The 26,902-nt window shown below is 43.9% G+C and overlaps 1 protein-coding gene and 1 pseudogene across 2 annotated transcripts in view; one reads left to right on the forward strand and one right to left on the reverse strand.

The window, feature by feature from the left end:
* NIPAL2 (NIPA like domain containing 2) overlaps positions 1-15,063 on the reverse strand; it is a 70,453-nt gene extending 55,390 nt beyond the window's left edge. Inside the window, exons 1-2 of one of the 2 annotated variants that reach the window (XM_068525647.1) lie at positions 14,889-15,063; positions 7,803-7,901 (exon numbers count right to left, since the gene is read on the reverse strand). In XM_068525647.1, the coding sequence (XP_068381748.1) occupies positions 7,803-7,901; positions 14,889-15,023 (234 nt within the window). In that variant the 5' untranslated portion in view covers positions 15,024-15,063. The remainder of the gene's footprint in view (positions 1-7,802; positions 7,902-14,888) is intronic. The other variant, XM_068525648.1, reaches the window with a different exon arrangement.
* A 3,269-nt stretch (positions 15,064-18,332) lies between these two features.
* Positions 18,333-19,014, forward strand: LOC137751457 (EF-hand domain-containing protein D1 pseudogene; annotated as a pseudogene).
* The last annotated feature ends 7,888 nt before the right edge of the window (positions 19,015-26,902 follow it).

The raw sequence follows: 26,902 nt of genomic DNA on the forward strand, positions 1-26,902 counted from the left end.
CCGGGGCTTCCCTGGTGGCGCAGTGGTTAAGAATCCGCTTGCCAATGCAGGGGACACGGGTTCGAGCCCAGGTCCGGGAAGATCCCACATGCCGCAGAGCAACTAAGCCTGTGTGCCACAACTACTCAGCCTGCGCTCTAGAGCCCATGAGCCACAACTACTGAGCCCACCTGCTACAACTATTGAAGCCTGTGAGCCCAGAGCCCATGCTCCACAACAAGAGAAGCCACCGCAATGAGAAGTCCATGCACCGCAATGAAGAGTAGCCCCCGCTCGCCGCAACTAGAGAAAGCCCGCACGCAGCAACGAAGACCCAACACAGCCAAAAATAAATAAATAAAAGAAAGCTGCCTGTTGACTTTTTTTTTTTTTTTTTTTTTTGCTGCGTTGGGTCTTCGTTGCTGCGTGTGGGCTTTCTTTAGTTGCGGCGAGCAGGGGCTACTCTTCATTGCAGTGGCTTCTCTTGTTGCAGAGCACGGGCTCTAGGCGCGTGGGCTTTGGTAGTTGCAGCACGCGGGCTCAGTAGTTGTGGCTCGCAGGCTCTAGAGCACAGGCTCAGTAGTTGTGGCGCAGGCTTAGATGCTCTGCAGCATGTGGGATCTTCCTGGACCAGGGCTCGAACCCGTGTCCCCTGCATTGGCAGGCGGATTCTTAACTACTGCGCCACCAGGGAAGCCCCTGACTTTTAAAATCTAGTGAATTCATATATACTAAAAAAACAGAAATATATAGGTATAAAGCAGGTGTCAGAAACAGTTTCCTGCTAATAGGGACATACCTCATTTTATTGTGCTTCACTTTATTGCACCTTGCAGATACTGCATTTTATACAAATTGAAGGTTTGTGGCAACCCTGCAACAAGCAAGTCTATCAGCGTCATTTTTCCAACAGCATTTGGTCACTTTGTGTCTCTGTGTCACATTTTGGTAATTCTTGCAATATTTCAAACTTTTTCATTATCATAGTATTTGTTACGGTGATCTGTGATCAGTGATCTTTGATGTTACTATTGCAAAAAGATTATGACACACTGAAGGCTCAGATGATGGTTAGCATTTCTTAGCAATAAAGTGTTTTTTAATCAATATACATTGTTTTTTTAGACATGATGCAATATGCAATATAATTGCACATTTAACAGACTACTGTAAGTGTAAATATAACTCTTACATGCACTGGGAAACCAAAAAATTCATGTGACTCACTTTGTTGTGATACTTGCTTTATTGCGATGGTCTGGAACCGAACGTGCAATATCTCGGAAGTACGCCAGTACATATTATAAACTGGTATATCTTATTCTTCGTTTTGCTGAACATTTACCTAATTATTCAAGGTTAATTGCATGCTCATTAAATTCATTTGGCACATACCTGTAAAGAGTAGTAATTCAGTAAATCCTCATTAATGCCCCTAATTGTTGGGGAGGGAAGGTTCAAATTTGCAACGTTTCTTAAAAAAGGTGTTTAATTACCTTCAAGGACATAGACTGACTTGAGGCAAGCATTACTAAGCGCTGTTTCCAATTAGAGGCTCTGGTAAATGTGCTTTCATGACTACAAAATCCTCACCTGCAATCAGAAGTGTCATTTGCATACAATGAGCAGCGCTTATAAACTTGCCATTTAAATTAAAGACATCTAGTTTACTTCATTACTTTATTCAGAGTGTTATCTGATTTCTAGCATATTAGAATTAGTGGAAACTCAGAGCTCCTCTCTCCCCCCCCCCCCTTTTCTCCCCTCCCTGTTGATCTGGAGACTGGTGGTCAGGAAAGAGAAGAGAGGGCCAGAGAAGGAAAGTGACTTGTGCAAAGTCACACAGCTAGATAGATACCAGGCAAATTCTGGCCCCAAGGCACCCAGCTCATGTCTGAATCACCATTTCTTCACAGACTGCAATAGGTAACCATCTGGCTAGTCAATGCCAATTTGCCACAGTTTTAAAATTAGCAGGATCTGTTTCTTTTTCTCAGTGCAAATAAAATAAAGCAAAGATAATAGTTAGAAGGAAAGGTTGCTCCACATCTTAACAATGCAGCTAGAAGTACAGACCAGAAACACAGAAAGATGCCCTTAATTTTTGCCATGCTCACTCCTGTCAGTACTGTAGCTCAATTTCTGGCTGTTCCAGGATGGCTTGACAAATAGACGGTGGGAGCCACAGCAAACAATTTATGGAGAATGAGGTTCAAAATATCAGCACTAATGAGTAGTAAGGATGTTTTTGTTTTATTTGGAATAACAATCTTATCTCCTACTTTTTGGTGCCAGAATGTTCTTTAGGTATTTCACATAAAGTTATTGACCTGTAATCCATGGGTGGGGCAGTTTGGCCAGATGGCAATGGGATATGATAACAGGGATGTGTGGAACTGGTCATAGTCTATCCCAGTTCTGGCTTTGAACTCAACCATATTCCTGGCTCTGCCTTCAAAACATAAATCTGGAATCAGACCCAGTGGAGCTAGTACATGGTTCAAAAGAACCATAGATTCAGAGCTAGCCTTGAACACTGTTAATAGTCATATTCAACTCACAACTAGAATAATGTTACCTCCTGTTCCAGGCAGTAAAATATCCCTGAACATGGACATGAGCGATCCAGTTTCGAATACCAGAAATACCACAGGTTAAGTGATTTAGGTCAACTAATCACTGCAGGAATGATCTTAAGAGCCTGAGCCTGAAAGGGAATGATATACCTGAGAAATGAACATTCAGGTCACTTCATCTCACAGGAAACTCTTAGGAATGAGCTGGGGTTGTTTTTTATTTGCACCTAGTAAACAGGTAGACACACATCTACTTCCAGAAAGTTGGGAGGGGATAGGAGGACATCCAAAATCTTGGTGATACATCCTTAAGTTTCTGGGAGTGAAGACTCATTATGTGTGCAACTTACTTTCAAATGATACATGACAATATAAAATAAAAAACAGAGGGATAGAGAGAGAGAACAAACAAATATTTCACAATGTTAGCAACAGGTGAATCTCCACCTGAAGGACATATGGTGTTTACTGTATTATTCTTCTGAATTATCTATAGGTTGGAAAATTTTCAAACTAAGAAGTTAAAAAATTCTGCTTTATATACTCAATGAAATTAAAGAGAATATGGATTCATTGAAAAAGAGTTAAAAGAGGAGATGATAACAAGGAAAGAAATAAAAGCAAGAAATAAAAAGGAAGCTGGCTGAACCAAGGAAAGAGATTAAGCAGAAAAATAAAACCACGGCACAGCTTAAAACCACAGGTAGACACTGCTTGGGAAAAACACACAAGCTGGAGGAAAAGGACATGAAATGGAAGTGATCAGAGAGAAGATGGTAGATATGGGAGACAGACAACTCGAAGCCCACACCAGAAGCTATTCACTCAGTCGTGCACCCATTTGGTATTTATTTAGTAACTGCTAAATATTAGGTCCTATTTCAGGAACTAAGGATGCAAAGTATCCTCGATAAGCTCAGAAGAGGTAGAAAAAGCGACCAATAACAGACTACCACCTGTGCAATCTATAATAGAGGTATGTTCTGTAGAACCCATGGGAACAGAAGGGACAAAGTACACATCTGCCTAGGTTGGAGAGTATGTTAGCTTCCTGTGACTGCTGTAACAAATTAGTGCAAACCTGGTGGCTTAAAACAACAGAAATTTATTCTCTCACAGTTCTGGAGCCCAGAAGCCCAAAATCAATTTCACTGGGTTGAAATCAAGATGGCAGGGCCCACATTCCAAGAAGTTCAGTTGCTAGTTCATAGGGTATGCATATGTCTGGGTTTTATAATCACTCACAAAGATTTTTCCAAAATGTTATATAGTAGTAAATAACATTTCCAGGTGCCTCTCTCCCCCTCCAACACTTGGCATCTTGGTATTGCAATTTTTTTTAAGTTTAGCTATTCTGGAGAACCTCACATCTCATTATGGTTTAAATTTCCATTTTTATAATGACCAATGATGTTGAACCTTCAGATAATCTTATAAACCACTTGGCTCTCTTGTTTCATTAAATGTTTTTCCAGACTGTCCAATTTTTAATTTATGGTGGCAGTCTTTTTGTACTTGATATGTCAGAGTACTTTATCCCCAATATGATTTCCTTTTGAATATATGCATTCCGTACCACTTTTCTCACTCTGTGTCTTGCCTCTTTTTGCATAGAAACTTTTAAGTAATAAACGGACTTAAATATACTCTATTGAGGAAGTAAACTTATTGATCCTTAACTTTATGTGTGGTACCCTTTATATCTGGGTTAAAAGGTCATGAGAAAACTTCCTACATTTCTTTCTAGAAGGCTTATTTAAAATAACATTTTGCATATAGGTGCACAGACTGGAACTTGTTTGCCTATGCTGTGATATAAGGCTCTTTTGCTGTTTCCAATTTACTGTTTACCTAATCTGTTTAGTTATTAATTTCAGTCATTAAAATTTTTATTTCAAGGATTAAAGAAAAAAAAAATGGCAGGGCCACACTCTCTCTAGAGGCTTTAAGGGAGAATCCATTCCTTGCCTCCCCCAGTTTCTGGTAGCTGCTGACATATCCTTGGATTATGGTTATATCACTCTAATCTCTGTCTCTGTGGCCACATTGCCTTCCTCTTCCACATGAAATCTCCCTGGGTCTTCCTCTTATAAAAAGATACATGTGACAGCATTTAGGGTTCATCCAGATAATCCAGGATAATCATCCCACCTCAAGATCTTTAATTTAATCACATCTGCACGACTCCAGTATAGCTGGACCGGAGAGGCAGGCAGGAGCCTTTTCGTGCCATGGATCTGCTGGTGGTGCTACAACACGCAGGGCTCTAAACCAGAGAATGTTAGGTCCAGCCGTGACTTTTAGAAGACTCATCCTGGCTACAGTGTGGAGGATGGACTAGGAGGGAGCAAGACGGGGAACAGGAAAACCAATTAGGAGACACTTCGGGATCTCAGAGAAGAAGTAGGGGACATGTGGAGAGTGAATTACAACAGGGCCATAGAGGAACAATATTCATATTCATCCCAGCAAACACTGGAGGCAACCTGAAATATGAAATGCTTTTTAGATTACCGAATGGGTTGGACTATTCTTACCACTAATCTCCTTTGCCCTTGTAGATAATTGCGTTGTCTGCAGTACTAACCCAAACTAAGTTAAAACTATAATCCCGTACGTGAAAAAGAAGAAAGGAAAATTTTCAGTCAGGAACAGATTTTTAATTTGTTATCTTGGTTTTTGTATGCTATACAGTTATTGCCTTTCTATCCTGAGAAACTCTCATGACACTGGATCCAAATCTGGTGATTTAGAGCCAACAGAAAAGGTCAGGGTTACATACCACAGTATATCGTTGCTATTCTACAAGCTGTCCCATGGCAATCTTTAATCAACCTTAAAACCTAGGCAGAAAAGCCCAACATATTGCCTTTCCATACAGTTAAGCACTATTACATTTTGTCTTTTACTCGGGAACACATTTACTTACATAACTGTACATTCATTATTTTAAAAAACTGAACTCCATTAAGGATAAGCCTTACTAAGCTTACTAAGAAGCCACCGTGTTTTTTTGCTTTTGAGAAATTTAAGTTGCAGCAGAACAAATTTATGGGAAAAATTTAATAAGACATCCTTTGGGGGCTTTTAACACTTTGTTAAAAGGACAGCAACAATAGTCAAGGAAGGTGTGATATCACTTAAGGAAATCTTAAACTTGGTTCTATTACAAAACAAATCAACCCCATTTAACACTGGAAAGGCGAATCTTTGAAACAAGGACAGACATGCTGAACACAAAGAATGCTATTGTTTGCATCCAGACCAAGATGAGGTCCCATTACTTTCAAATTTTTCAAGAACATATTCATAATAATAATTTTAAAAATCTGTCATCTTTTGTTTCCAAAGAAGCAGGATTGCAGGCTGCCTTTTGCAGGGCCAGCCCAGGGTTTGCGAGAGGCTTCCTACCCTAAAGTTGGAAACTTGGGAGCTCACTGAATGACAGCTCTTTCCCCAACACCTGCTTAGGTTTCAAGAGTCTATGTCCGTTTTGAGAGCAATGCCTGCCTTGAACTCTGGCTGTATTTTGCCAGCTCCATCCTCCTGGAGACTAAACTCTATTGTCTATGTCAGGTCCCAGCCACTGGGTGAGTTTGTGCCTCAATATGGGGGAGGGATCATGACATTGCCACTCACTGACACATATCTGCCAGGCCACCCACCAGACCAGATCTTTCTGACATCAAGGCAGGAATCAAGTTCAAATTTTCTCCTCTGGGACACTCTGACTTGGACTCTTCATTGCCTCTAAAGGGTCAGTCCTCATAGCCAAGATAATTTCCCCCATTCCTGGCAAAATTCTCACGTCCCACTGGTCCAGCAGGCAGGTTCCAACATAGTTTATGATCATCCCACACATGATACCCATAGGACTCATTGATGGTGACTGTGATTTGGGTCTGCAAGTATAGTTCAAAAGGCTAATAAAATGCTGTACATGTAACTCAGAATTATTCTCTATTTTATGGCTGTGGCAGCTGCTTGTAACATGAGGTCTGCTTGTACCTTGTTCACAAACAATCACTCATTTCTCCACTGCTGTGACTCAGGCAGCCATATCCAAAGGTACATCACACAATTTCCTCTTCTGCTTTGGCTCTCTTTATTTACAATTACATAACTGTACTATGTTAGTCCTGGAAGCACAATGGAAGCAATCCATCAGATTATATAAGCAAGGGTAGCTTCACACCAGCCCTTCAAATGTTGTTTTTCAAGTATTTCAAAAGCAGTCTCTCTCTCTGTCTCTCTATCTCACTTTCACACATACACATTGTACATTGTATAATGTACACGTGATATAATTTATGTATATCACACACATATGTATGGCTACAGTTTGAGGACACAGTCCATGTTTTCTGATTTCTTTGATATCACTACCCAACACTGTTCTGTTGAGAAGGACCCTCTGCTTGCGATTTCTTTTTTTTTTTAACATCTTTATTGGAGTATAATTGCTTTACAATGGTGTGTTAGTTTCTGCTTTATAACAAAGTGAATCAGCTATACATATACATATATCCCCATATCTCCTCCCTCTTGCGTCTCCCTCCCACCCTCCCTATCCCACCCCTCTAGGTGGACACAAAGCACCGAGCTGATCTCCCTGTGCTATGCGGCTGCTTCCCACTAGCTATCTATTTTACGTTTGGTAGTGTATATATGTCCATGCCATTCTCTCACTTTGTCACAGCTTACCCTTCCCCCTCCCCATATCCTCAAGTCCATTCTCTAGTAGGTCTGTGTCTTTATTCCCGTCTTACCCCTAGGTTCTTCATGACCTTTTTTTTTTTGTTAGATTCCATATATATGTGTTAGCATACGGTATTTGTTTTTCTCTTATTGAGTGGAATGTTGGTTGCATTTTGGGCCCTCATTGTCGATTAGCTGATCAAGATTAATGTGGGCTGTGACGAGAGGGAACAGAGTGCTGCTGTCTCCCAAACAGCCCCAGAACAACCAGAGCCCTGCAAGTCCAAAGGCTGAAGAAGAAACAAAGACCCCCCAGAATTCACGGGATTCTCCTCAAGCCTGAATGACATATCAGCAATGCTGACATGGCTTCTAGGACTCCATACAACATTACACTCACATACCACACTATTTCACCTAAATCCACTAAACTTTTAGGAGATCCCTACCGACTGAAGAGAAGACTGTCGATGGTAAAGAAATCGCTAAGCAGGTAGAGGCAAGATTGAGACAAAGCAAGGGACACTGCCTTTGCCAGTGGATACCCACCTCGTTCAGGCAGACTAAAGCCGATGTATTTTCAGTGTTGGAGAAAGTCAAGCTTTCCTTCCTGGAAGTGAAAGGGAGAATGTAGGCTGGAGGGTGAGCCTGCAAAAAGTGGAAACAAAAGCCCTGAGGAACAGAAGTTGAAGAGGAGAGTGAGAACCCGAGCATTTGCCATGTTGTTGGAGACTGTGGATCAAGGCTGGTGTGGACCCAGAGTTCTTCCAGCCTTCCACGTCATCCAGACTGATTAATTCCCTCTATTACTTAAGCCAGTTAATGTTAGGTTTCCTGTGACTCGAAAACCAAAGCCTCTTAACTTACAAAGCATTCTTGGTAGGGACGCCAAGTTCAAAAGCCAGAAGAGAGATGGACTCCCGTTGCAAGCTAAAGAAGTCAGGCCAGGGGTCCAAGTTACTGAAAGGAGAAAATTTGAGAGGTGCCGAGAAGGTGAGGGGGTGGCTTAGGAAACCAGAGGTGGGGCTGTTGGCAGGCCTCAAGACGACCTGCCACGGCCAGGGTGGGTCTCTGAAGGAGTCACGCCAGGACAAACGCAATATTTGGTGAGGTGTGGAGCTCATGACTAAACATGTGTTAGCCTGTGTTTACACGAGCCTGTATTTACTCCGTGTCTCCCGACGGGTGCCAAAGATGACAGGAGACCATGCTGGGAGTGACCAAGGGCCAAGCAAGTGACAAGGTGAAGCAAATGTACAGGTATGCACATGCTGAGAACTATGTGGAGGGGAAGTGGAGTGTTATCTGCCAGCCTCCAGGCAATTAGGACACTCTGGTGGACCAGGACAGACCGGCGAAGAGCTCTGACTTTATGTAAAATGTAATTCTGTTGGACGGAACACGTGAGGTAGGTTAGAAAAGGTGTAAACTGAATAGAGGAATGTTGGACCTTCAGAAAACAAAAAACACTCAAGCTAAAATAAATAGCATTTAAGTCTTAACGCTAACACTGCATGAGCCTTCCCAAGCTGGGGTGCTGGTCCTGCTGGGTGGTTAAACTATAGTCAATGTCTGAAGACATCATCACACTACTGCCACCAAAACCTGTCAGCTGTTCCCAGGGCTACACACCCATCCACCCCAACCCTGAATTCTGGAAAGTGGCATTAACATGGGAGGAATCTTTGCCTTAGTACTTCAAGATAACAAGCGTTCCAATTAGGAGATTACTGCAATCAGGAAGTGTTCTGTAATGTGAATATGTTTGGAGAGTGAAGGGGAGGCAAACAGCAAAGGGAGTGAGGAAGGCACTGGATGTAGAGAATTCAGTGGTTTTAGATTAAAGAAAACAGAATTACATCAAATAACTGACATGATTTCTCTTATTTCCATTTGTAATGAGTTAAGTACAATGATTATTAATTATTAGAAATATGTATTTTATGACTTTCCTATAATATAGGTTGACTGTAATACTTCTAATAATAGCTAGTGTTTATTGAGTGCTTTCTATGTGTCTGGAACTGCTAACTATTTGATATACATTATCTTATTTTATTCCTACATCAACCTTATAAGGTATGTAGTGTTATTATTATTACCATTTCAATAGAGAAAGCCAAGATTTGGAGAAATTAAGAAACTTGCCAACGCACCTAGTAAAGAGGCTGAGCTTTTTAAACCACACTATCCTCGAACAAAAAGGATAGCTTAGGGGAATGTCATCCTTTCCATGGTAAACTCTCAAATGCCAATTTGAACAATCACCAACATTTTAAAAAGAAATTGTTTAAATAATTCTCCTAAGCAAACAAAATGAATATGGCATACCATTTCCCACACCATCTGGGTAAAACATGCAAGTTGAACAGTCATAGCAATCCTAGTATTTCTTAACATTTTAAAATTGTAGAATATAATAGATACAGGCAACCATAAAGAAAATGATATAGATGAACAATTTACTAAAATGAATTATTATAAGGCAAATACCCTCATAACAGCATCCAGATCAAGAAACAGAAATTGGGCGCCTACCCAAAGACCTCCCTTTGCCTCATCCCATCCCAGCCTCTCCCTTCCCCAAGGAAACACTGGCCTGACTCCATGGCAATCACTTCCTTGCTTTTCTCTATAGTTTTATCACCCAAGTGTGCATCCCTAAACACTATGCACGAAGGCTGTCTTTTTTCCTAATAGGTCTTTTAGGTGTATTTTAATCTACAGGTTCTCCCTCTATCCTTGCTCTCCTTTTTTTTTTTCCTTGTAAAAATGATTTTTGAAGAAACCGAGCCACATAAACCTGTAAACTGAAGTTTCCCACAGCCTGAACTTAGCTGATTGCATTAATGCAAATATTATAGCTGGTTAATATAAATCAAGCCGTAAAGAGGATAACAGGTAGATTTTTAAAGGCAAACGCGTGGTGTGACAAATTCACAACAGCATTAAGAGTCTGTTCCTCTAATAAGGACCATGGGATGATGATGATGATAATGATTACAAAAGCTTTGAGGTAATCATTTTCTTCCTTCTTTTTGCTGCCTTATACATACATCTCGAAGAAAATGTGGTAAAGGGAAAATGCCATGTTGGATATATAAGGAAGGCAGAAAAAAAAAAAAAAAAAAGAAAGGTCAGTAAGTATAAACAAAACAAAAAAGGGATTTTTCTTGGGAAGGAAACGGAAAGGACCAGCAACCTCTACCTGGCCCTTTGGTTATTTGTGAGTTTTGGCACTTTTCTTTCTCTAAGAGGCAATCAGATGCAGCGACCAGCAGAAAGGAGATAAACGGTAGCAAAGCAAAATCAATAAAAGGGCAATATAAAACTCAATGCGATTTTTCTTTAGTACAGTGAGACAAGCCATATTCATTTTCCCCTACCACATTCTTTTCAAGCCTTAGTTTCTAAGCAATGGCCTTCAGGCATGGAATAAAAATAGCTTTGCAGTTAAATCTACTTGCTGTAAGATCTGGGGGCAAGTTATTTAACACAAGTTTCCTTACATGAACAGTGAGGATAATACGTACCTTACGAGGTTGTTCGGGGCTCCAATGAGATAATAGCTATAAAGTGTCACATAGTAAATGCATAACAAATGTCTCTTCGATTCGCCTCTTCCCTGCCAAGTTGTATCAATTTTCCTCTGAATATGTTGACTTTAAAAATTCAAGCCATTGAACATCAAAAGTTCAAATAAAGGACATTAAAAAAATCTAAATTTTTCATTTCACCCTGTGCAGAATAAACCTTTCTGACAGTGTCTTTGTGAATTTAGATATTTAGCAACATGCATAAACTTAAAGAAACAGCCACAAAACCCCTCCTTCACAACATTCCCACGTTCATCCTTTCCTGTCCATTCCCTCTACAGCCTTGCCGGATTGGCACTTATTTTATTCAACCAGATAGCATGAAAGAGCCTGGGGATCTTCTATTCTAAGCCTAATTTTACCAGTAAGGAAAACTGAAGCCCAGTGTGACGCCCACGTGAACTCCGCTAGTTGACAGCAGAAACTAGACAACAGCCTCTAACGCTGGTTGCAAATTAAGTGCCTACAAGGCGAGTAGGTAAAGGAGATGAGAGCAAAGAGAGGGGCCTAAGTGGGGAGCACAGTTGCTCTAAACAGTGAACTCCCCCTCACAGTTATCACGTGCGAAAGAGGGCCAAGTTGCTAGCACTTCTAATATTTAAACAGATCGTGGAAACTTGAAACCTTATACATAATCTACTCATTTTTAAACATTGGCAACGTATTAAACATTTTCTAAACCTCTCTGCAGTTTGACACAAGATACGTCTACGGGCTGGATTCGGTCCATAGCTAGCCAGTTAGAGGCCTCTGCATCCTGCTAACCCTAATTTGTGTGTTCTTTTTTTTTCTTTTGGCTGCGTTGGGTCTTCGTTGCTGCACGTGAGCTTTCTCTCGTTGTGGCGAGCGGGGGCTACTCTTTGTTGCAGTGCGCGGGCTTCTCATTGTGATGGCTTCTCTTTGTTGCAGAGCACGGGCTCTAGGTGCATGGGCTTCAATAGTTGTGGCTTCCAGGCTCTAGAGCACAGGCTCAGTAGTTGTGGCGCATGGGCTTAGTTGCTCCGTGGCATGTGGGATCTTCCTGGACCGGGGCTTGAACCCATGTCCCCTGCACTGGCAGGTGGATTCTTAACCACTGAGCCACCACGGAAGTCCCTGACCCTAATTTAAATGTCTTTAATTTGTTTTGATCCTTTTACTCTCTGTTTGAAAAACCTTCAATGGCTCCCCACTGTCTACCAGATATAGTCCAAACTTCTTAACCTGTTGTCCTTCACGGCAATCCATGACAATATCTAAGACCCAAAACTGTATTTCCACTTTCCAGTCAGTGTCAGTTTTCCACTGCAACCAGAATGGCCACTGACTTCTACTCTAGGTACAAAAATGTTCAGAAGGGCACCTGCTCAGACAGCATGGGCTGCTCCTTGGTCTCCAGACTTTTCCCTTTCTTGGAATGCTTTCCACCTGTGACTCCCATCAATGAAACTCTGTCTTTAGGTGTCCAGCTCAAATACCACCTCTCCACAAAACATCCTTGATAGCCCCTGCTAAAAGCCACCTTGCTCTGAATTCCCAAAGGACTTTATATTCCTCACACGACACTTAAAACATACTGCCTTGTTTTACAGTTACCCGCATAGCTCGTTTCCCCAAGCACCTAATAACATTAGGAAGGAAGGAAGGGGTTGAGTCTAAAGACTATGTTGAATATCCCACAGTGACTTGTACAAAGCAGGGAGCTCAATAACCATCGCAGAAACATTATTTTTTATATGTTTTATATGAAAACTTGTGGATCAAACATAAAGAAAATACCTTTGTAGAACTTTATTGCATTTATACTTGTATAGGTAGACTCCTAAGAGATGCAGATGGGGCAAAGGCCTCACTTCCCTGATTCCCTAAAACATTTTCCCCACTGAATTTCTACTTCCTACTTGTTTTGGGATTTCTTCCTCTAGAAGCACTCACATCTTTGCCTTAGACCACACTGATTCTAAGTGGGCACTGTTAAATATTCATCTGTCACCTGAATGTGTTTCAGGGAAGTTGGTCTTTTTCTGTGAGTAAGGTTAATTTATCAGATCTGATGGTTGTCTCTTGGAAAGACACAGAAAGCTGGGCTATCAGTGAACAGACACTGTTCAAACATTTCAGTAGTGATACAACTTATTAAACCCTGGCTATCCAGCAATCAAGGTTAGTTTCGAGTCTTAAACTTTCATCTCTTATTTTGTTTTCCTGGAGCCACTCCCATTTTCAGCCATCTGTATTCAGTTAGTGTCCAAAAAGGAAAGAAAAGAAAAATTAGATTCCATTTTATTTCTACTGGCCTGCCCAGCACTAGAGGCACTCAATAAAATGTTTGCTGAATGAATTTTTAAAAATCAATTTTTACTTTTGCTTAAAAACAAATTCAATCGCTGAAAGGATAAAATACCACAATCTTATAAGATAGTCTAAGTTTGCATAATAATGGAAAAGGCTGATATAGTCTTACCTCAAACTAGCTATGCTTGGGTGTCAGCTGAGTAGTTTCAATTAGCATATCCTGGATACACCCTTTCTAACCTGTACAAATCTATATTGTCAAAGGCAAGTTAAGCCTTGCAAACATAAAGTTAAATTCTCACATTTATGTCACACGATAAGCTGTGTTTGGTGTCAGAGAGCCAAGACAATCTTGAATTCCAGGAAACATTAAAGAAAACTAATGACTGCAGAGGTTTCCACTCTGCAAACAATGTCCTCCTGTTTTGGATGATGCCATGGTAGGTCACATTTACTCTTTAATTCCTTTACCAAAAGACAAAATATCATTCTTAAACCTTTATTGGGAGTGCTTCTAGCATAAGCATATTATAATATGCTTTATAACATATGCTAGCATAAGCATAGTGTAACAGATATGCTCAAAGAACTTCCCATAAAAAGCAATTCTTGTCTTTGTAACTCCTGTGGGTGGAAGCAAGGAGAAATGGAATCCAATAGGCTCTGTGCCCCCCATTTTTCCTATTTTAGTATGTTTTGTGGTAAAACATACTCAAAGTGATACTCTCTCCTCTGTTGAATACTAATAACGTGAACATGCTAATTTTGTCTTTATATAAGTAAATTATCTTCCGTGTTGTTTTTGAAAACAAAATCTTAACATTTCAGAAACTAACATTCGAAACACGTTTCAAGTATAAAATGCTTCTAGGCCTTTGATTATTGGTAAAACCCCTGATGTAGACCAACAGCAACAAATATTTTATAATTATATTGTTGTAAAATAAAAAGAACCATTGATTTGTTAAAGAACAAGAACAAAGCAACACCCATATGAAAACAGAAGGAAGCTTGGAATCGACCATATCAAGATCACTTGCACCCACTAGAAAGAACAGAAATACGGCTAGAGGAAGGGCTTTTTTTCTGATCTTAAAACAAGCCCCAAATAAATGGGCAGCTCTAATCCTCTTTGATCCTGTTAAACGTGTACTTCCAGCGTACATGCACGTTGTTGAGGCTCTCGACGTTTCCCCAAAGGGCCGGTGAAAAAGGAGTCTGGCGATCGCAAGCTGAGAGCATCAGCGATCCTCTCGCCGCAATGCAAGAGCTGTGCTGACCCACTGGGGACCCACACACACGCACACGCTCAGAGCATCCGCACAGAGGTGACATTTGGCGGCCCTTAACGAGTTCTCTGATTCGGAGAACAGAGTGTCACTTAGTTTTTTGAACTGTAAAATGATCCTGGCGGGGGGCAGGGGGGGGATATGGGTGGAGGAGATTCGCCCCGCACTCCTAGAATCGTTCCGGGAGAAGAAGGCGGATTCAGGCCTGAGAGGCGGGATGGTTGGGGACCCAGAGGTCCATGACCGCAGACCTGTGCGACCCGCTCCCAGGGACCGATGCCCAGGAGAGGCAGACCAGGGCTTCCCGCTCTCCCAAACGAGGGGCAGTGAAGTCAATGTGTGGTAACATCATGTCAGCTCTGCCCACTTGGACAGCCCAGTGTCCTTCTGAGAGTCGGCGGGACAGCGGCCGAGGGGCACGAGGCGCCGCGGCACCACCCCGGTCCCCACCAGGCGGCGGGGCGGCCGGCCCTTACCTGGTTCCGGCGGTACCAAGCGCCCGACAGGGAGCCATTGCCGGCGCCCAGCGCCCCGTACGTGAGGTTCCGGGACAGCTCGTCCAAGGCGGCCGAGGCGGCGGCTCCGGGGCCCCCGGGCGCAGGCGCCGCCATTAGCTCTCGCTCCCCGCGCTGGGACTCGGGCTCCCGCCTCCTCCCGGCCCGGCCGCACAGCACGGCGCCACAAAGGAGGCGCGCCCTGCGGAGGCCGCGCCCGGGGCGCACCGCAGCCACTTCCTGCTCGGTGCGCGGGCGAGGCGGGCGCGCCGTGGCCACCTGACTCCCGCCCCCGCGCGGCGCCAGGTTGCCGGGGGAGCCCCGCGTTCTGCGGCCTCCCGGGGCGGCTCGGCTCGCTCCGCATCGTCCCGCCGCCGGGCACGGGCGCGCAGAGGCCTCACGGGCCCGAAGGGGGAGAAGAGCCGCGCCCCTCTGCGCGCCGGGTCCGCACCTGTCGGGGCCAAAGCCGTTCCAGCCCCAGCGGCGCGGAGTCAACACTTATCGAAGTGAATAGGAGTGAAAGGAGACATTGGCGAACCCAAAGCAGCCACCTTCACTCCGCCTGTACCTGGCAATCCAGCTCTCTATCTCAGATGCAGTGTTTCTCACTTGTATTTTTTAAAATGGTTTGCATATGGAAAAGTCACGAGTTCCCGGAAAATACTGTAAGCGACATGAGAATAAAGATAGGAGAGATTAAATCTCAGTGCCAGCACTTGATAGAGCCTTAGCAAATATTCCTAGAATGAAAGAAGGACTCTCCGGTGGTAGCTGGGGGACGCTGACGTGTTTTGGGGACTGGATGGGGTTTCCTTCAGATGGAACCAGAAGGACATGCAGAAAAGTTGCCAGCCACTGCATATAGGAATTTAGGTTGGGAGATAATTGTTAATGGTCTTAAGGAACTCTAACCAGATGTTCTGGTGTTATCTGTATTCAAATTCTACTGCGTTACTACAGATGATGTTAGGTACCTCTCACCTTGAGAACTCTGTGATTCTGTATTGTTGTTCGAAGCCCTGGAACTTGCAGTTCTTTTGTTTGCACGATGCTGAGCTTCTTCTTAAATAATGTGCTATGACTGCCATAACTTCATGAAACAGAGACCTTCAAAAAGAGAGAATTACTGCCTAGCGGGGAACAGGGAGAAATGGTCTTAGGGAAATGTGCGAATGAGAGAAGAAAATGAGAAAAAAATCATTTCAGATAGAGAAGAAATAAGACATCTCCGAGGTTGTGTAGTTTCTTGCTTGAGCACCCAAAATGTTCAGTGAACAGTTAATACGGTAGCTATTTCCAATTTTGTGGCTCATTTATTTCAGTTAAGTATCTGAAGGAAAAAGTGTCTATTTTTAATATTTTCTTTAACATTATATTACATTGTATTGGAGGCTTTATTAATGCTTCTTTCCTTGAGATGGTGTAGGGTACAAGTAACAGAATATCCAAGTAAAAGTGGCTTGAACAATAAGCATCTGTTATCTCCAAAGGGAAGGTGGCTCTGTGTGGTTCTATGACGCCGTGACCTCCATCTTTCTGCTCTGCCATCCCTGAGGTACTGGCCTTGTCCCTATTCACGGTGGCAGCTCCAGGCATTACATGCAAACACGATCATATTTAGAAAAGAAGCGGGGCTTTTCTTCTTACGCATCTTTTTATTAGAGAGGGAAACCTTTTCCAGAATCCCCTTAGCAACCTCTCCCACCAGGTCCCATTAGCCAGGACTGGGTCACATGCCTGTATTCTACCTGCCAGGGAGGCTGGGAAAGTGATTGTCAGGCATTTCCAGCCTTCGGAGTGGGAGGCGAGCTCTGCCGGCAGGGAAGAACCGGGCTGGGGTAGGAGGGCACCACCGGCAGAGCTTGTCACAGCCAGTCTTTAGGGTATTCTATCACCCAGATTGTAACCAGTCATACAGTCTGTAACGAGCAAAATAATAAACGGTTCGTATTACTTTCCTGTTTAAAAGACTTCCAAACCTGCTCACTGACACAGTGAAGTTCACACTTCTTAAGTCTGTCAGTATGAGACCCTTTATGATCTGGCCCACATTCAGCTCATTCCCACTTTATTTTATACTCTGCCACATTCAGCTCATTCCCATTTTATTTTTTAATTAAAAATCATTTTCAGCTTCTTGGCATTTGTTTAAAAACCTTTAATTTTGGAGGAAGATGGCACTTGGTGCAGAATAGGTATGATGTCTAGCCTGTGATGTGCTATTCTCCAGATTCCAAGATGTCACTGCAGTTGCTATGACTGTCCTAGCGTGTGCAGGTAGTTGAAACAAAGAATTCGTGACCAGTGTTCCTTCCCACACAGTTCACAAGGAGGCGGCAGGAAGGCCGTGTGAGCTATTTTGGTCCCAGCAGTGTAGGCAGAGCTGGAGGCTGTTCCGGGCATTGTGATGGCCTCTGCCTTTTGCAGGGTTTCTTCAGGGGATATTCTGTTCACTTTACAAGATGCCAAAAGCCTTTGATCAATCTTCTGTCCTCAACTCTGGAACGGTGGAAGTCTGCCTTCCTCAGTTAATTCAAAGAATTGTATTCTGGGACACATCATTTGAAATTCAACTTCACTGTGAACTTTGAGAGCAGGGTTACATTTTGCTTAGGATCACTCTCTTGCAGTCTCCACGAAATAGGTTTGTTTTTTTTTTAAGTTGAGAATTATGTTTTTTTTTTTTAAGTCTTTATTGAATTTGCTACAATATTGCTTCTGTTTTATGTTTTGGTTTTTTTGGCCCCGAGTCATGTGGGATCTTAGCTCCCCGCACCCCCCGCATTGGAAGGCGAAGTCTTAACCACTGGACCACCAGGGAAGTCTCAGTTTTTTGTTTGTTTGTTTGTTTTTAAATTCATCTTTAGCATGAATCAGTCAACACTAGTTTCACTAATGATGAATGTCTAAGGGGATAAAGTAGTTATTAAAGATTAATTCAGGTATCTTACATCATATACAAAAGCCAACTTCAGATTAAATACTTTAATGAGAAAGGTAAAACTCTAAATCTTTTAGACTAACCAGATGATCTCTACAACTGGAAGTATAAACAGTCTTTAAAGTGCAAATGCTAAAGGCAGATGGTCTGGGTTCAAATCCCGAGTCCACTGCTTATTTACTGTGTGACATTGATCAAATTGCTTAATTTCTCTGTGTCTTACGTTCGTTATCCATGAAAGGGAATTAAGAGTACTGAAACACAGAAAGTACTCAGTAAATGCTGGTGTTTACTATTTATGACCTTAGGATAGGGAAGGATTCCTTATAACAGACAGAAAAAATGCAAATCACAGAGGAAAAGACGGACACATGCAATTACAATAAAATTAAAAACTTTTGGAAGTGTCACAGAGTCGCTAGTTGGCGAAGAGCGCGCTGTCTGCCCAGTCCCCGCGTCCCCGCGTCCCCGCATCCACCGTGGCCATGGCCAGCGAGGAGCTAGCGAGCAAGCTGCAGCAGTGACTGAAGTGGGAGGAGGTGGACGGCGGGCTCCAGCCTGCGCCCCGAGCCGCCCCAGTCCCCGAGCCCCAGCCGCAGCCGTCTGCCTGGGCGCCCACGGCCAGAGCCCACGCCGAGCTGAGCGCATGGCTGGACGTCAACGAGGGCGCGGCGCGACTCCGCCGCTGCAAGGTCTTCCACCCCTACTCCGAGTTCCCGGAGTTCAGCACCGCCTCATCGAGGACCTGGAGAGCATGTTCAAACTGTACGATGCCGGAAGGGATGGCTTCATCGACCTGATGGAGCTGAAGCCGGTGATGGAGAAGCTGGGGGCCCCCAGACCCACCTGACCAAGGAGGTGCACGAGGACTTTGAGGGCAAACTCAGCTTCCGTGAGTTCCTGCTCATATTCCCCAAGGCCGCAGCAGGGGAGCGACGGGAGGACAGTGGGCTGAGGGCCCTGGCGAAGCTTTCGGAGATCCATGTTGCCCTGGAGGGCGTCAAAGGTGCCAAGGACTTCTTTGAAGCCAAGGTCCAAGCCTTGTCCTCTGCCAGTAAGTCTGAAGCGGAGCTAAAAGCGCAGCAAGATGAGCGGAAGCGGCCGGAAGACAAGAGGAAGCTACACCAGGCAGCCTTCCGGGAACTCAAGGCCACTTTCAGTACATAGTTGGGCTGAGCTGGACCTCTGTCCACAGCTGTGCCTCACAGATGCCCCGGGGAGAGCTGGCCGGGCATCCTCGCCCCCGCTGACCCTTTGCCCCAACAAGCATCCACAACCGCCACCCAGTGCAAACTCCTTAACCGCATCGGGGTGGCCGGGGGGCGGCTCTCGCCTTCATTTGGGAGCCCCTCCCAGAGGGTCCAACTGCCCTCCTCAAGTCCCTCTCCTGCGCACCTTCCTCTGCCCTTCTCTGTAGCCGGAATGTGCCTCTACTTGGCAACCTTTACTTCTTCCTTTTATCTTTCCCCCTCCACATCAAAGAGTGGTCTGCTGTGTTAATTTGCACAGATACTTCTTTCTTTGGTGGTCCTCAGAGGAGATAGTCCCTGGAGGCCTATGATGGTAATGTTGCCCATTTTCTTGGGTAATCCTTTTCTGTGACTCTTCCTGTCATGCCCCTCTCTCCTTTGTTTCCCATCCAACTTCCCTGTTCTCATTCTTAGCCTGATCCTGCCAGGTGCTTTTGCATCTTCTGTCCTTTGATGATGGTGAGGTTTAAGGCAGGCCAGGCTTGACCACTGCCTGTCTCCTCTCCAATAGGGGAAACGGCATGCTGCTGAGATGACACAAAATGGTGAAAAGATGGAGATTCTGTTCCTTCCCATCACCTTTCTCCTGTCCTCTTAGCATTCCCCCTAGATCTATCCTCTTCATTCTTCTTCCCACTTCAGCCTTTTTTTTCCTACCCCTAAATACTGTGCTACTTAACTGTAAGAATGATTATAAGTAATATTAATGAGTAGAAGAATTCCTGTTAACTCTGACTTCATGCAAATTATATTACAGTAGACCCCTGACATTCCCAAGTGACAAATCCAGAGCCTTTCAAAATCCCAAAAGTCATGACCCTCCTCACCATCTAGCCAGTTTCCAACATCTGCTCTAAGGTGCTGAGGTGAAGCTGTTTTTCAGCACAAATTTTTACATGTTATGAGTTCTTGGGATTGCTCACAAATATCAGGGGTTTGTTGTATTTTATAAAATAACTTCTAACATCATATTTATTTCTTCTCTTTTTTAACTGCCGTCTCTACAAAAAGAAAACATCTGCATTTTTACCTTACAGCTATTCTTTTTAAATAGATGGTGCAAATGGACTTTGCCATCACACACACAAAAAAGAACTTTTATACATCAATAGACCGTAAATATAAAAAGGTAAGTCACGAACTAAGGATGTTTATTTGTTGCACATGTGATTGACAAAGGATTCATGTCCAGAAAATATAAATAACAGGTAAATAACAAAAAGTCAGACAACCCAGTGGAAAAATGGCAAAAAATATAAAAAGGCATTTTTCATGAGAAAATATAAATGGCTCATAAACACGTAAAATGCTTCCATCTCACCAATAATCAGAAAAAAGCAAGTTAAAACCCCAGTGAGAACCATTTTACACCTGCCTGTTTGGCAGAAAAAATTTTTTTTAATTTACAAATTGTCTTGGTATGTTTGGGAACACCACTGATTGGCTAGCTTATAAACAACAGAAATTTATTGCTCACAGTTTTGGAGGCTGAAAGTCCATGATCAAGTCGCCAGCATGGTCATATTCAGGGAGGCCCTCTTCCTGGTTCATGGCCAGCACTTTTTGCTGTGTCCTCACATGGTGGAAGGGGCTAGGGATCTCTCTGGAGCCTCTTTTATCAGGCATTAATCCCATTCATGAGGGTTCCCCCTCCTAAAGACCTCACCTACTAATACCAGCACCTTTGCGGGGGGGGGGGTGGAATTTAAATATGAGTTTTGGGAGGACACAAACATTCAAACCAAATGTTGGTAAAGATGTGGAGCAGCCGAAACTACTATTCATTGCTGATGCTATAGACGTTGGAAATAGTTCGACATTGTTTGGTAAAGATGAAGGTGCGCATATGAATTTCACTCTTATGAATATATCCCAGAGAAACTTCTGTATGTGGATAGCAGAATTGTACAAGGATAACAGCACTCTTTGTAAAAACAAGTAAACAAACAAACCAACCTGGAAACAGCTCAAGCATCCATCAACAGGAGTAGTGGACAAATGAACTTTGATACATTTATATGATGGAATACAATACATTGTTTGAGTACATCCATAATGTGGGAAAATCTAAAGAAAAGCAAGGGAATGATAAACACAAAATTTGGATAGTGGTTCAAAGGTATTGGCAATGTTCTATGTCCTAAACTGGGCAATGGACTACATGGGCATTCATTTTATTATTATTCTTAAAGATATGAATTTATGTGTAATATGACATAACTTTTGTACTATTATATATTTTATAACTAATACAAAAGACTAATTCAGGAATAAAAGCACGGTTTTGTGGTCAGAGTTTCCAAAAGTTCAAGGTCCATAGACCTAGATTTAAGTTCAGTCTTCTGCTCTTCATTAGCTACATGGCTTTGGACAAATTCTCTGAGATTCAGTTTCCTAATTCATGAAGTGAAAATAATCATATTTATCTCAAAGTCTGTTGCAAACTTTCAGTGACAGGTAATATGAGTGAAAAATATCTTATAGTTCAGTTCAGTGCACCAAACATTTACTTTGTGCAGGAGCCAAAGACACAAGGTTAAATGAAACATGGGCTCTGTCCCTGGGAGCTTGCATCCTAGTGAGCAGATAGGCAGGTACACTGGTAAACTCAGGTTAACTTCTGCCTGAGAGCTCTGAGAGAGCAAAGAAGATGCACTCAGCTCAGCTCAGGAAGGCAGGTGCAAGCCTGAGATGGCTGCCTAGAGGGAGGTGATGTCTGTTGCGAATCCTGAAGGATGAGTTAGCCAAATGAAAGAGAGAGGTAGGGGGTGAACAGGGCTGGAACAGCATAAGCAAAGGCCAGAGGCAAGAAACAGCATAGTTTGTATGTTTTCACATTAGTCTTGGGTGAGATGAGATATACTCTAAAATAAGGATAGAGAGACTGGCAGGGCCAGGAAATTGAGGATTTTGCCAGTTGGGTTGTCAAAGTTGGACTTGACTCTTTTTCTTTAAAATTAATTTATTTATTTTTGCGTTGGGTCTTTGTTGGTGCGCGCGGGCTTCTCATTGCGGTGGCTTCTCTTGTTGCAGAGCACGGGCTCTAGGCACGCAGGCTTCAGTAGTTGTGGCTTGTGGGCTTTAGAGCGCAGGCTCAGTAGTTGTGGCGCACGGGCTTAGTTGCTCCGTGGCATGTGGGATCTTCCCAGACCAGGGCTCAAAGCCGTGTCCCCTGCATTGGCAGGCAGATTCTCAACCACAGCTCCACCAGGGAAGTCCCGGACTTGACTCTTAATGGGAGTCATTGAGTACTTTAGATAAGGGACCTGCAGGACAAGATTGGGGCTGTAAAAGATCCCCTGCTGGAGGGACAGGTGGAAAACAAGAGAGATAAAGAGACAAGTGAGAAGACTGTAATGGCTCAAGTGAGGATATATGAGAAAGGCTGGAGAGAAGGAGAGAGAGTTTAAGAAAAGTTTAGAAGTAAAACCAGCACAACCTTTTGGTGGGGCAGGGGAGGAAGGCAGAAGGAATAATCTAGCTTGGGCTGCTGGGTGCAAAGCCAGCACCATTACTGATGGGAATTGGAAAGAGGAACTGGTTTAGGGGGAAAGGATGAGTTCAGTTTAAGTTCGAAACTTACTGAATTTGAGGTGCTTGTGGGGCATCCGAGCAGAAAAGGGTGTGCAGAATTATCCCAAGATGCAGGGTGAGGTCAGGGCCAGGGAAATGGATTTGGGAGTCACCAGCTTGCAGGTGGATGAGACTGGCTGGGAGAGCGCATGGCCTCCATCTTTTGGGGTAGGGCTCAGCACAATTTTTCTGTAAAGGGCCGGGGAGTAAATATTTTAGGTTTTGTGGACTGTATGGTCACTATCATAACTATTCAACTCTGATACTGTAGTGTGAAAGCAGCCGCAGACAATACATAAGTAAATGCATGTGGATGTGTTCCAATAAAGCTACGTACAAAAACAGATGGCCAGCCAGATTTCACCCATGAGCCATAGTTTGCCGACCCCTGTTCTAGAGAGAGAAGAGCTGAGTGCAGAACACAAGGTCAAAAAGGACCACTCGAGAGGGAAGAGACTATATTTTCTAGGCCTCTTGGCATGTGAATGATAGAATCCCGATTCAAAGGGAAATTCAATAAGTCATAACTAAAATCTGGGAAGGCAGGGATGGAGCCAGACCACTGGATCTAGGGACTTGATTTTTTGGATATGGGCTTCATCCTCAGATCAGCTTCACATGGTTGGGGGGTGGGTAGGGCCACAGCAGCTCCCAGTGTCCATCTTTAGAGCCTGGGTTCAGAAAGGCAAAGGGAGTGTGGCAGATTGGTCATTGTTCCCAGTTCTTCACGCCCCTCCATGCAGGGATATTTGCATTACATAGTCCCTCCCGTTGTTGAGTGACTGCAGTTGCTCCCACCAGAGGCATCTTCCCAGTGATGTTGGGTGTGGCCACATGACTTGCTTTGGAAATGTGGACAGAGGGACAATGTGACAGTTCTGGGCCACGACTTTAAGAGGTATCACATGTTTCTGCTTGCTCTGTGCTCCTGTGCTCCTTCCTGAGAAGAGTATGTCCCCAGTAGCCACTGTCCCCAGTAGTCCAGAGAGAATAAAGAAACCTGTGAAGCATATCTGAAGCCAGTCCTTGCCACTTCTGTCCTGTAGACTCAAGCGCAAGAAAATAAATACTAGTTGTTATAAGCCACTGAGATTTTGAGGGTATTTGTTACACAGCAAAACTGATTGATTAAGGGTACTCCCAACCAGCTTCATTTAGAAAATCCTAGTGAAAAACTGATTGGCCTGATTTGGGAAATGTGACCCATCTTTGGACCAATCACTGAGGACAGAGAGATTTGATATTATGATAGGCCAACCTGGGTCATGTGCTCACTCTATTCAGGGAGGTGGGGCACTTACCAAGGTAAGGAAGAGGGATGCTGAGCAGACAAAAGCATGTTGTGGAGAACCAGCAGATAATAGTGCCATGGAAACTTAGGCAGGAGAGAGTAACAAAAATGAGGGTATGTTGAATAATGCCATCAGCAGCAAAGAGGACACCAAGACAATAAATGAAATGTGTTTCTTGGTTTTGACAATAACGACCAATAAAAGTCATTGGTGATCTTTGCCTGAGCAGCTTCAGTTGAGTGTTGGGATGACGGCCTGATTATAGGTAACAATAATATTTCAGTAAACTCTCATCCACTATAGGAATGTTAGTTGTAACTAAAAAGGGCCTTAGATAGGAGCAGGTTAGGAGTCTGCTAAGGGAGAGCCAGGAGTTTTACCTAATTGTGCATCACTTTGAAGCCACAGGAGGCTTAGGAGAGGGAATGTTGGGATCATCCACATTAGAAGGACACGATTCCCAAAGTGGGAGAGGTCCCTCGAGGGTGGAACCAGGCTGAAAGGTGGAGCACAGTCCTCGTGTGACCCTCAGGGCCTGTGGCAGAATTGCATCTTTGGGAATCAGACTGTGAAGACAGGATCCAAGCAACAAGAAGTTTAAAACAGCAGAGTTTAGTGAGAGATCATGAGGAGGTGGGAGAGGCCAAGGGAGGAGAGAGCTGATAAGAGTCTCTGGTCTCTGGCCTGGAGAAACAGGTACAGAGCCAGTTGCTGTAACACTAGTGTCCAATTGACAGAATGTTCATCCAGTGCCCACCCCTTTGGAGGAGTCTGACCTTTTCTTGACTTCTTTCAAGACCTCTTTCTTGGCCCCTCCCATCCTCTGCCCTCCATCTGTACCCTGTCCCTCCTGCTTTTACTGACGTCTGACTGTGTACAACTTCCCAAGGCTGTGTCCCACTCGGGCCGGTCCTCCCCAGACAGTCCCCCAGCATCTCTCCCTCTGCCTCATCTTAAATTGTACCATTTTATGTCTCAGTCTTTTGCTCTCTACTTTCATCTGGGAAAGAATCCATGCCAAGATATTAAAGTAATAGATCTTTTGTGGTTATTTGCTTTCTAAATAGACCCCTGGTAATGTGATGTCTTAACCCAAAGGAGTATTTCTGTCAAAGGAATAAGAATTGGGGCCAGTGGAGGTGGGACATGCAAAACTGTCCCTCAGATCTTACCACAAGAAGAGTTGATTTTGCAGTTCAAGTTTGAAGACAGGAAAAAACTGATGTCCCAGCTCAGCAGTGGCGTGGTGCAGTGGGTAGGAATTCCCTCTTATTCAGCCTTTTGTTCTACTGATTGGATGAGGCCCACCTACATTAGGGAGGGCAATCTACTCCACTTAGTTTACTGATTCAAATGCTAGTCTCACCCAGAAACACTCAAAATAATGTTTGGCCAAATGCCTGGGCATCCATGGCCCAGTCAAGTTGACCCATGAAGTTACCCATCATAGTGGGCTCCTCAAGGAAGGGAATAAGAAAGACAGCCCTGTGTTGTTCTTAATACTAACAAAATGGCCTGTGAAGCCAGATGTGGCAAATGCGGCAGGCAGAAGTTTCACAGACATAAATTTGATGATTTCTACCATTTTCCTTTGGCCTGGAGTTTGATCTCTATAGAGGTTTGTTTTGTAGGTTTCTGTGAGCTTTCTACCCGAATAGAATTTCTTTTCTATCTTTGTCCTCCTCTCCTTCTCCTCCAGCATCATTATCATCATCACAGTCGTCATTGTCATCAACATCCAAGGTTTCTTGCGTGCCTGCTGCTTATATGGCTCTGTACCAGGAAGGAATTTGGAATTCGCAGGGGAAACTAGATCTATCCCTTGTTTTGAGTGGCTAAATTCCAGTTTAGGAGACAGAACATGTACACAAAGAAGTACAAATCAAGTATAAATCAAGTATGACCTAGCTAACTAAGTGCTAAATGAAGGAGGATATTCATCTTAGATTCCAGAAAAAGGAGTGATTAGCAGGCTGACCATGGTCTGGAATAGCTTCAAGGAGGTTGGGAACCTTGGGTAAGGCCTGAGGAAAGAGTGTGACCAAAATAAGTGTCGGGAAGGAGAAAGACTATGACAGGAATACAGAATGCCGGACGCAAGTGGAGGGTGCAAGTATGTGCTGGGACAGACAGTGCGCGGTGGCTTGGTGGCACCTGTGCCACTGAACAGCTTGACGCCTGAAGCGCAGCACCCCAGGAACAGCTTTAGGCCCAGCTTGCTCATTAAAATTTTTTGACTGTGTGTGAAGTTTTCCAGGGTCAGCACGGAGCCTCCAGTCTGCATCTCCTGGAGGCGTCTCCTCCCAAACACGCCTTCCTAAACCTGCCCAGACGGTCAAGCGTCACTGCTGCTCCGCTGACTTACACACACGTCCTCTGAAAAGCCCTTCTCCTGGGTTTGCACATGATCAAAAGAAAGAAAAGCAATTAAAGCAAAAGCCTCAACTTGTTTTCCTGTGCGCAGTTCGTGCTGGTTTTATACTGTTAGTCCTGTGTATCTGGGTCCACAGCACTGTAGGTTCTTCGTGAGTGCTTTGGGGATATGATAGAAACTGCGTGAGCTAGGAGACAGTGTAAACTTTGCTTCCTGCCGCCGATAGGGCAGCCCTGCACCGCCCCTGAATTTCCCCCAGGCCTTCCTTTGTCCTCAGGAGGCAGTGTGGGTTGTGGAGAGAGTCATGTTCTGTGAGAAACCACATGCGCTCCAGTTCTGCTCTGCCACTAACCAGCTGCATGACCTTGGGCAAGTCATTTGACCTCTCCAATCCTCAGTTTCTCATCTGTGAAATGAGAGGTTTGGGGCTTCCCTGGTGGCGCAGTGGTTGAGAATCCGCCTGCCAATGCAGGGGACACGGGTTCGAGCCCTGGTCTGGGAAGATCCCACATGCTGCGGAGCAACTGGGCCCGTGAGCCACAACTACTGAGCCTGCGCGTCTGGAG

The sequence above is a fragment of the Eschrichtius robustus genome, chromosome 17, assembly GCF_028021215.1.
Source record: "Eschrichtius robustus isolate mEscRob2 chromosome 17, mEscRob2.pri, whole genome shotgun sequence".
NCBI lineage: Eukaryota > Metazoa > Chordata > Mammalia > Artiodactyla > Eschrichtiidae > Eschrichtius > Eschrichtius robustus.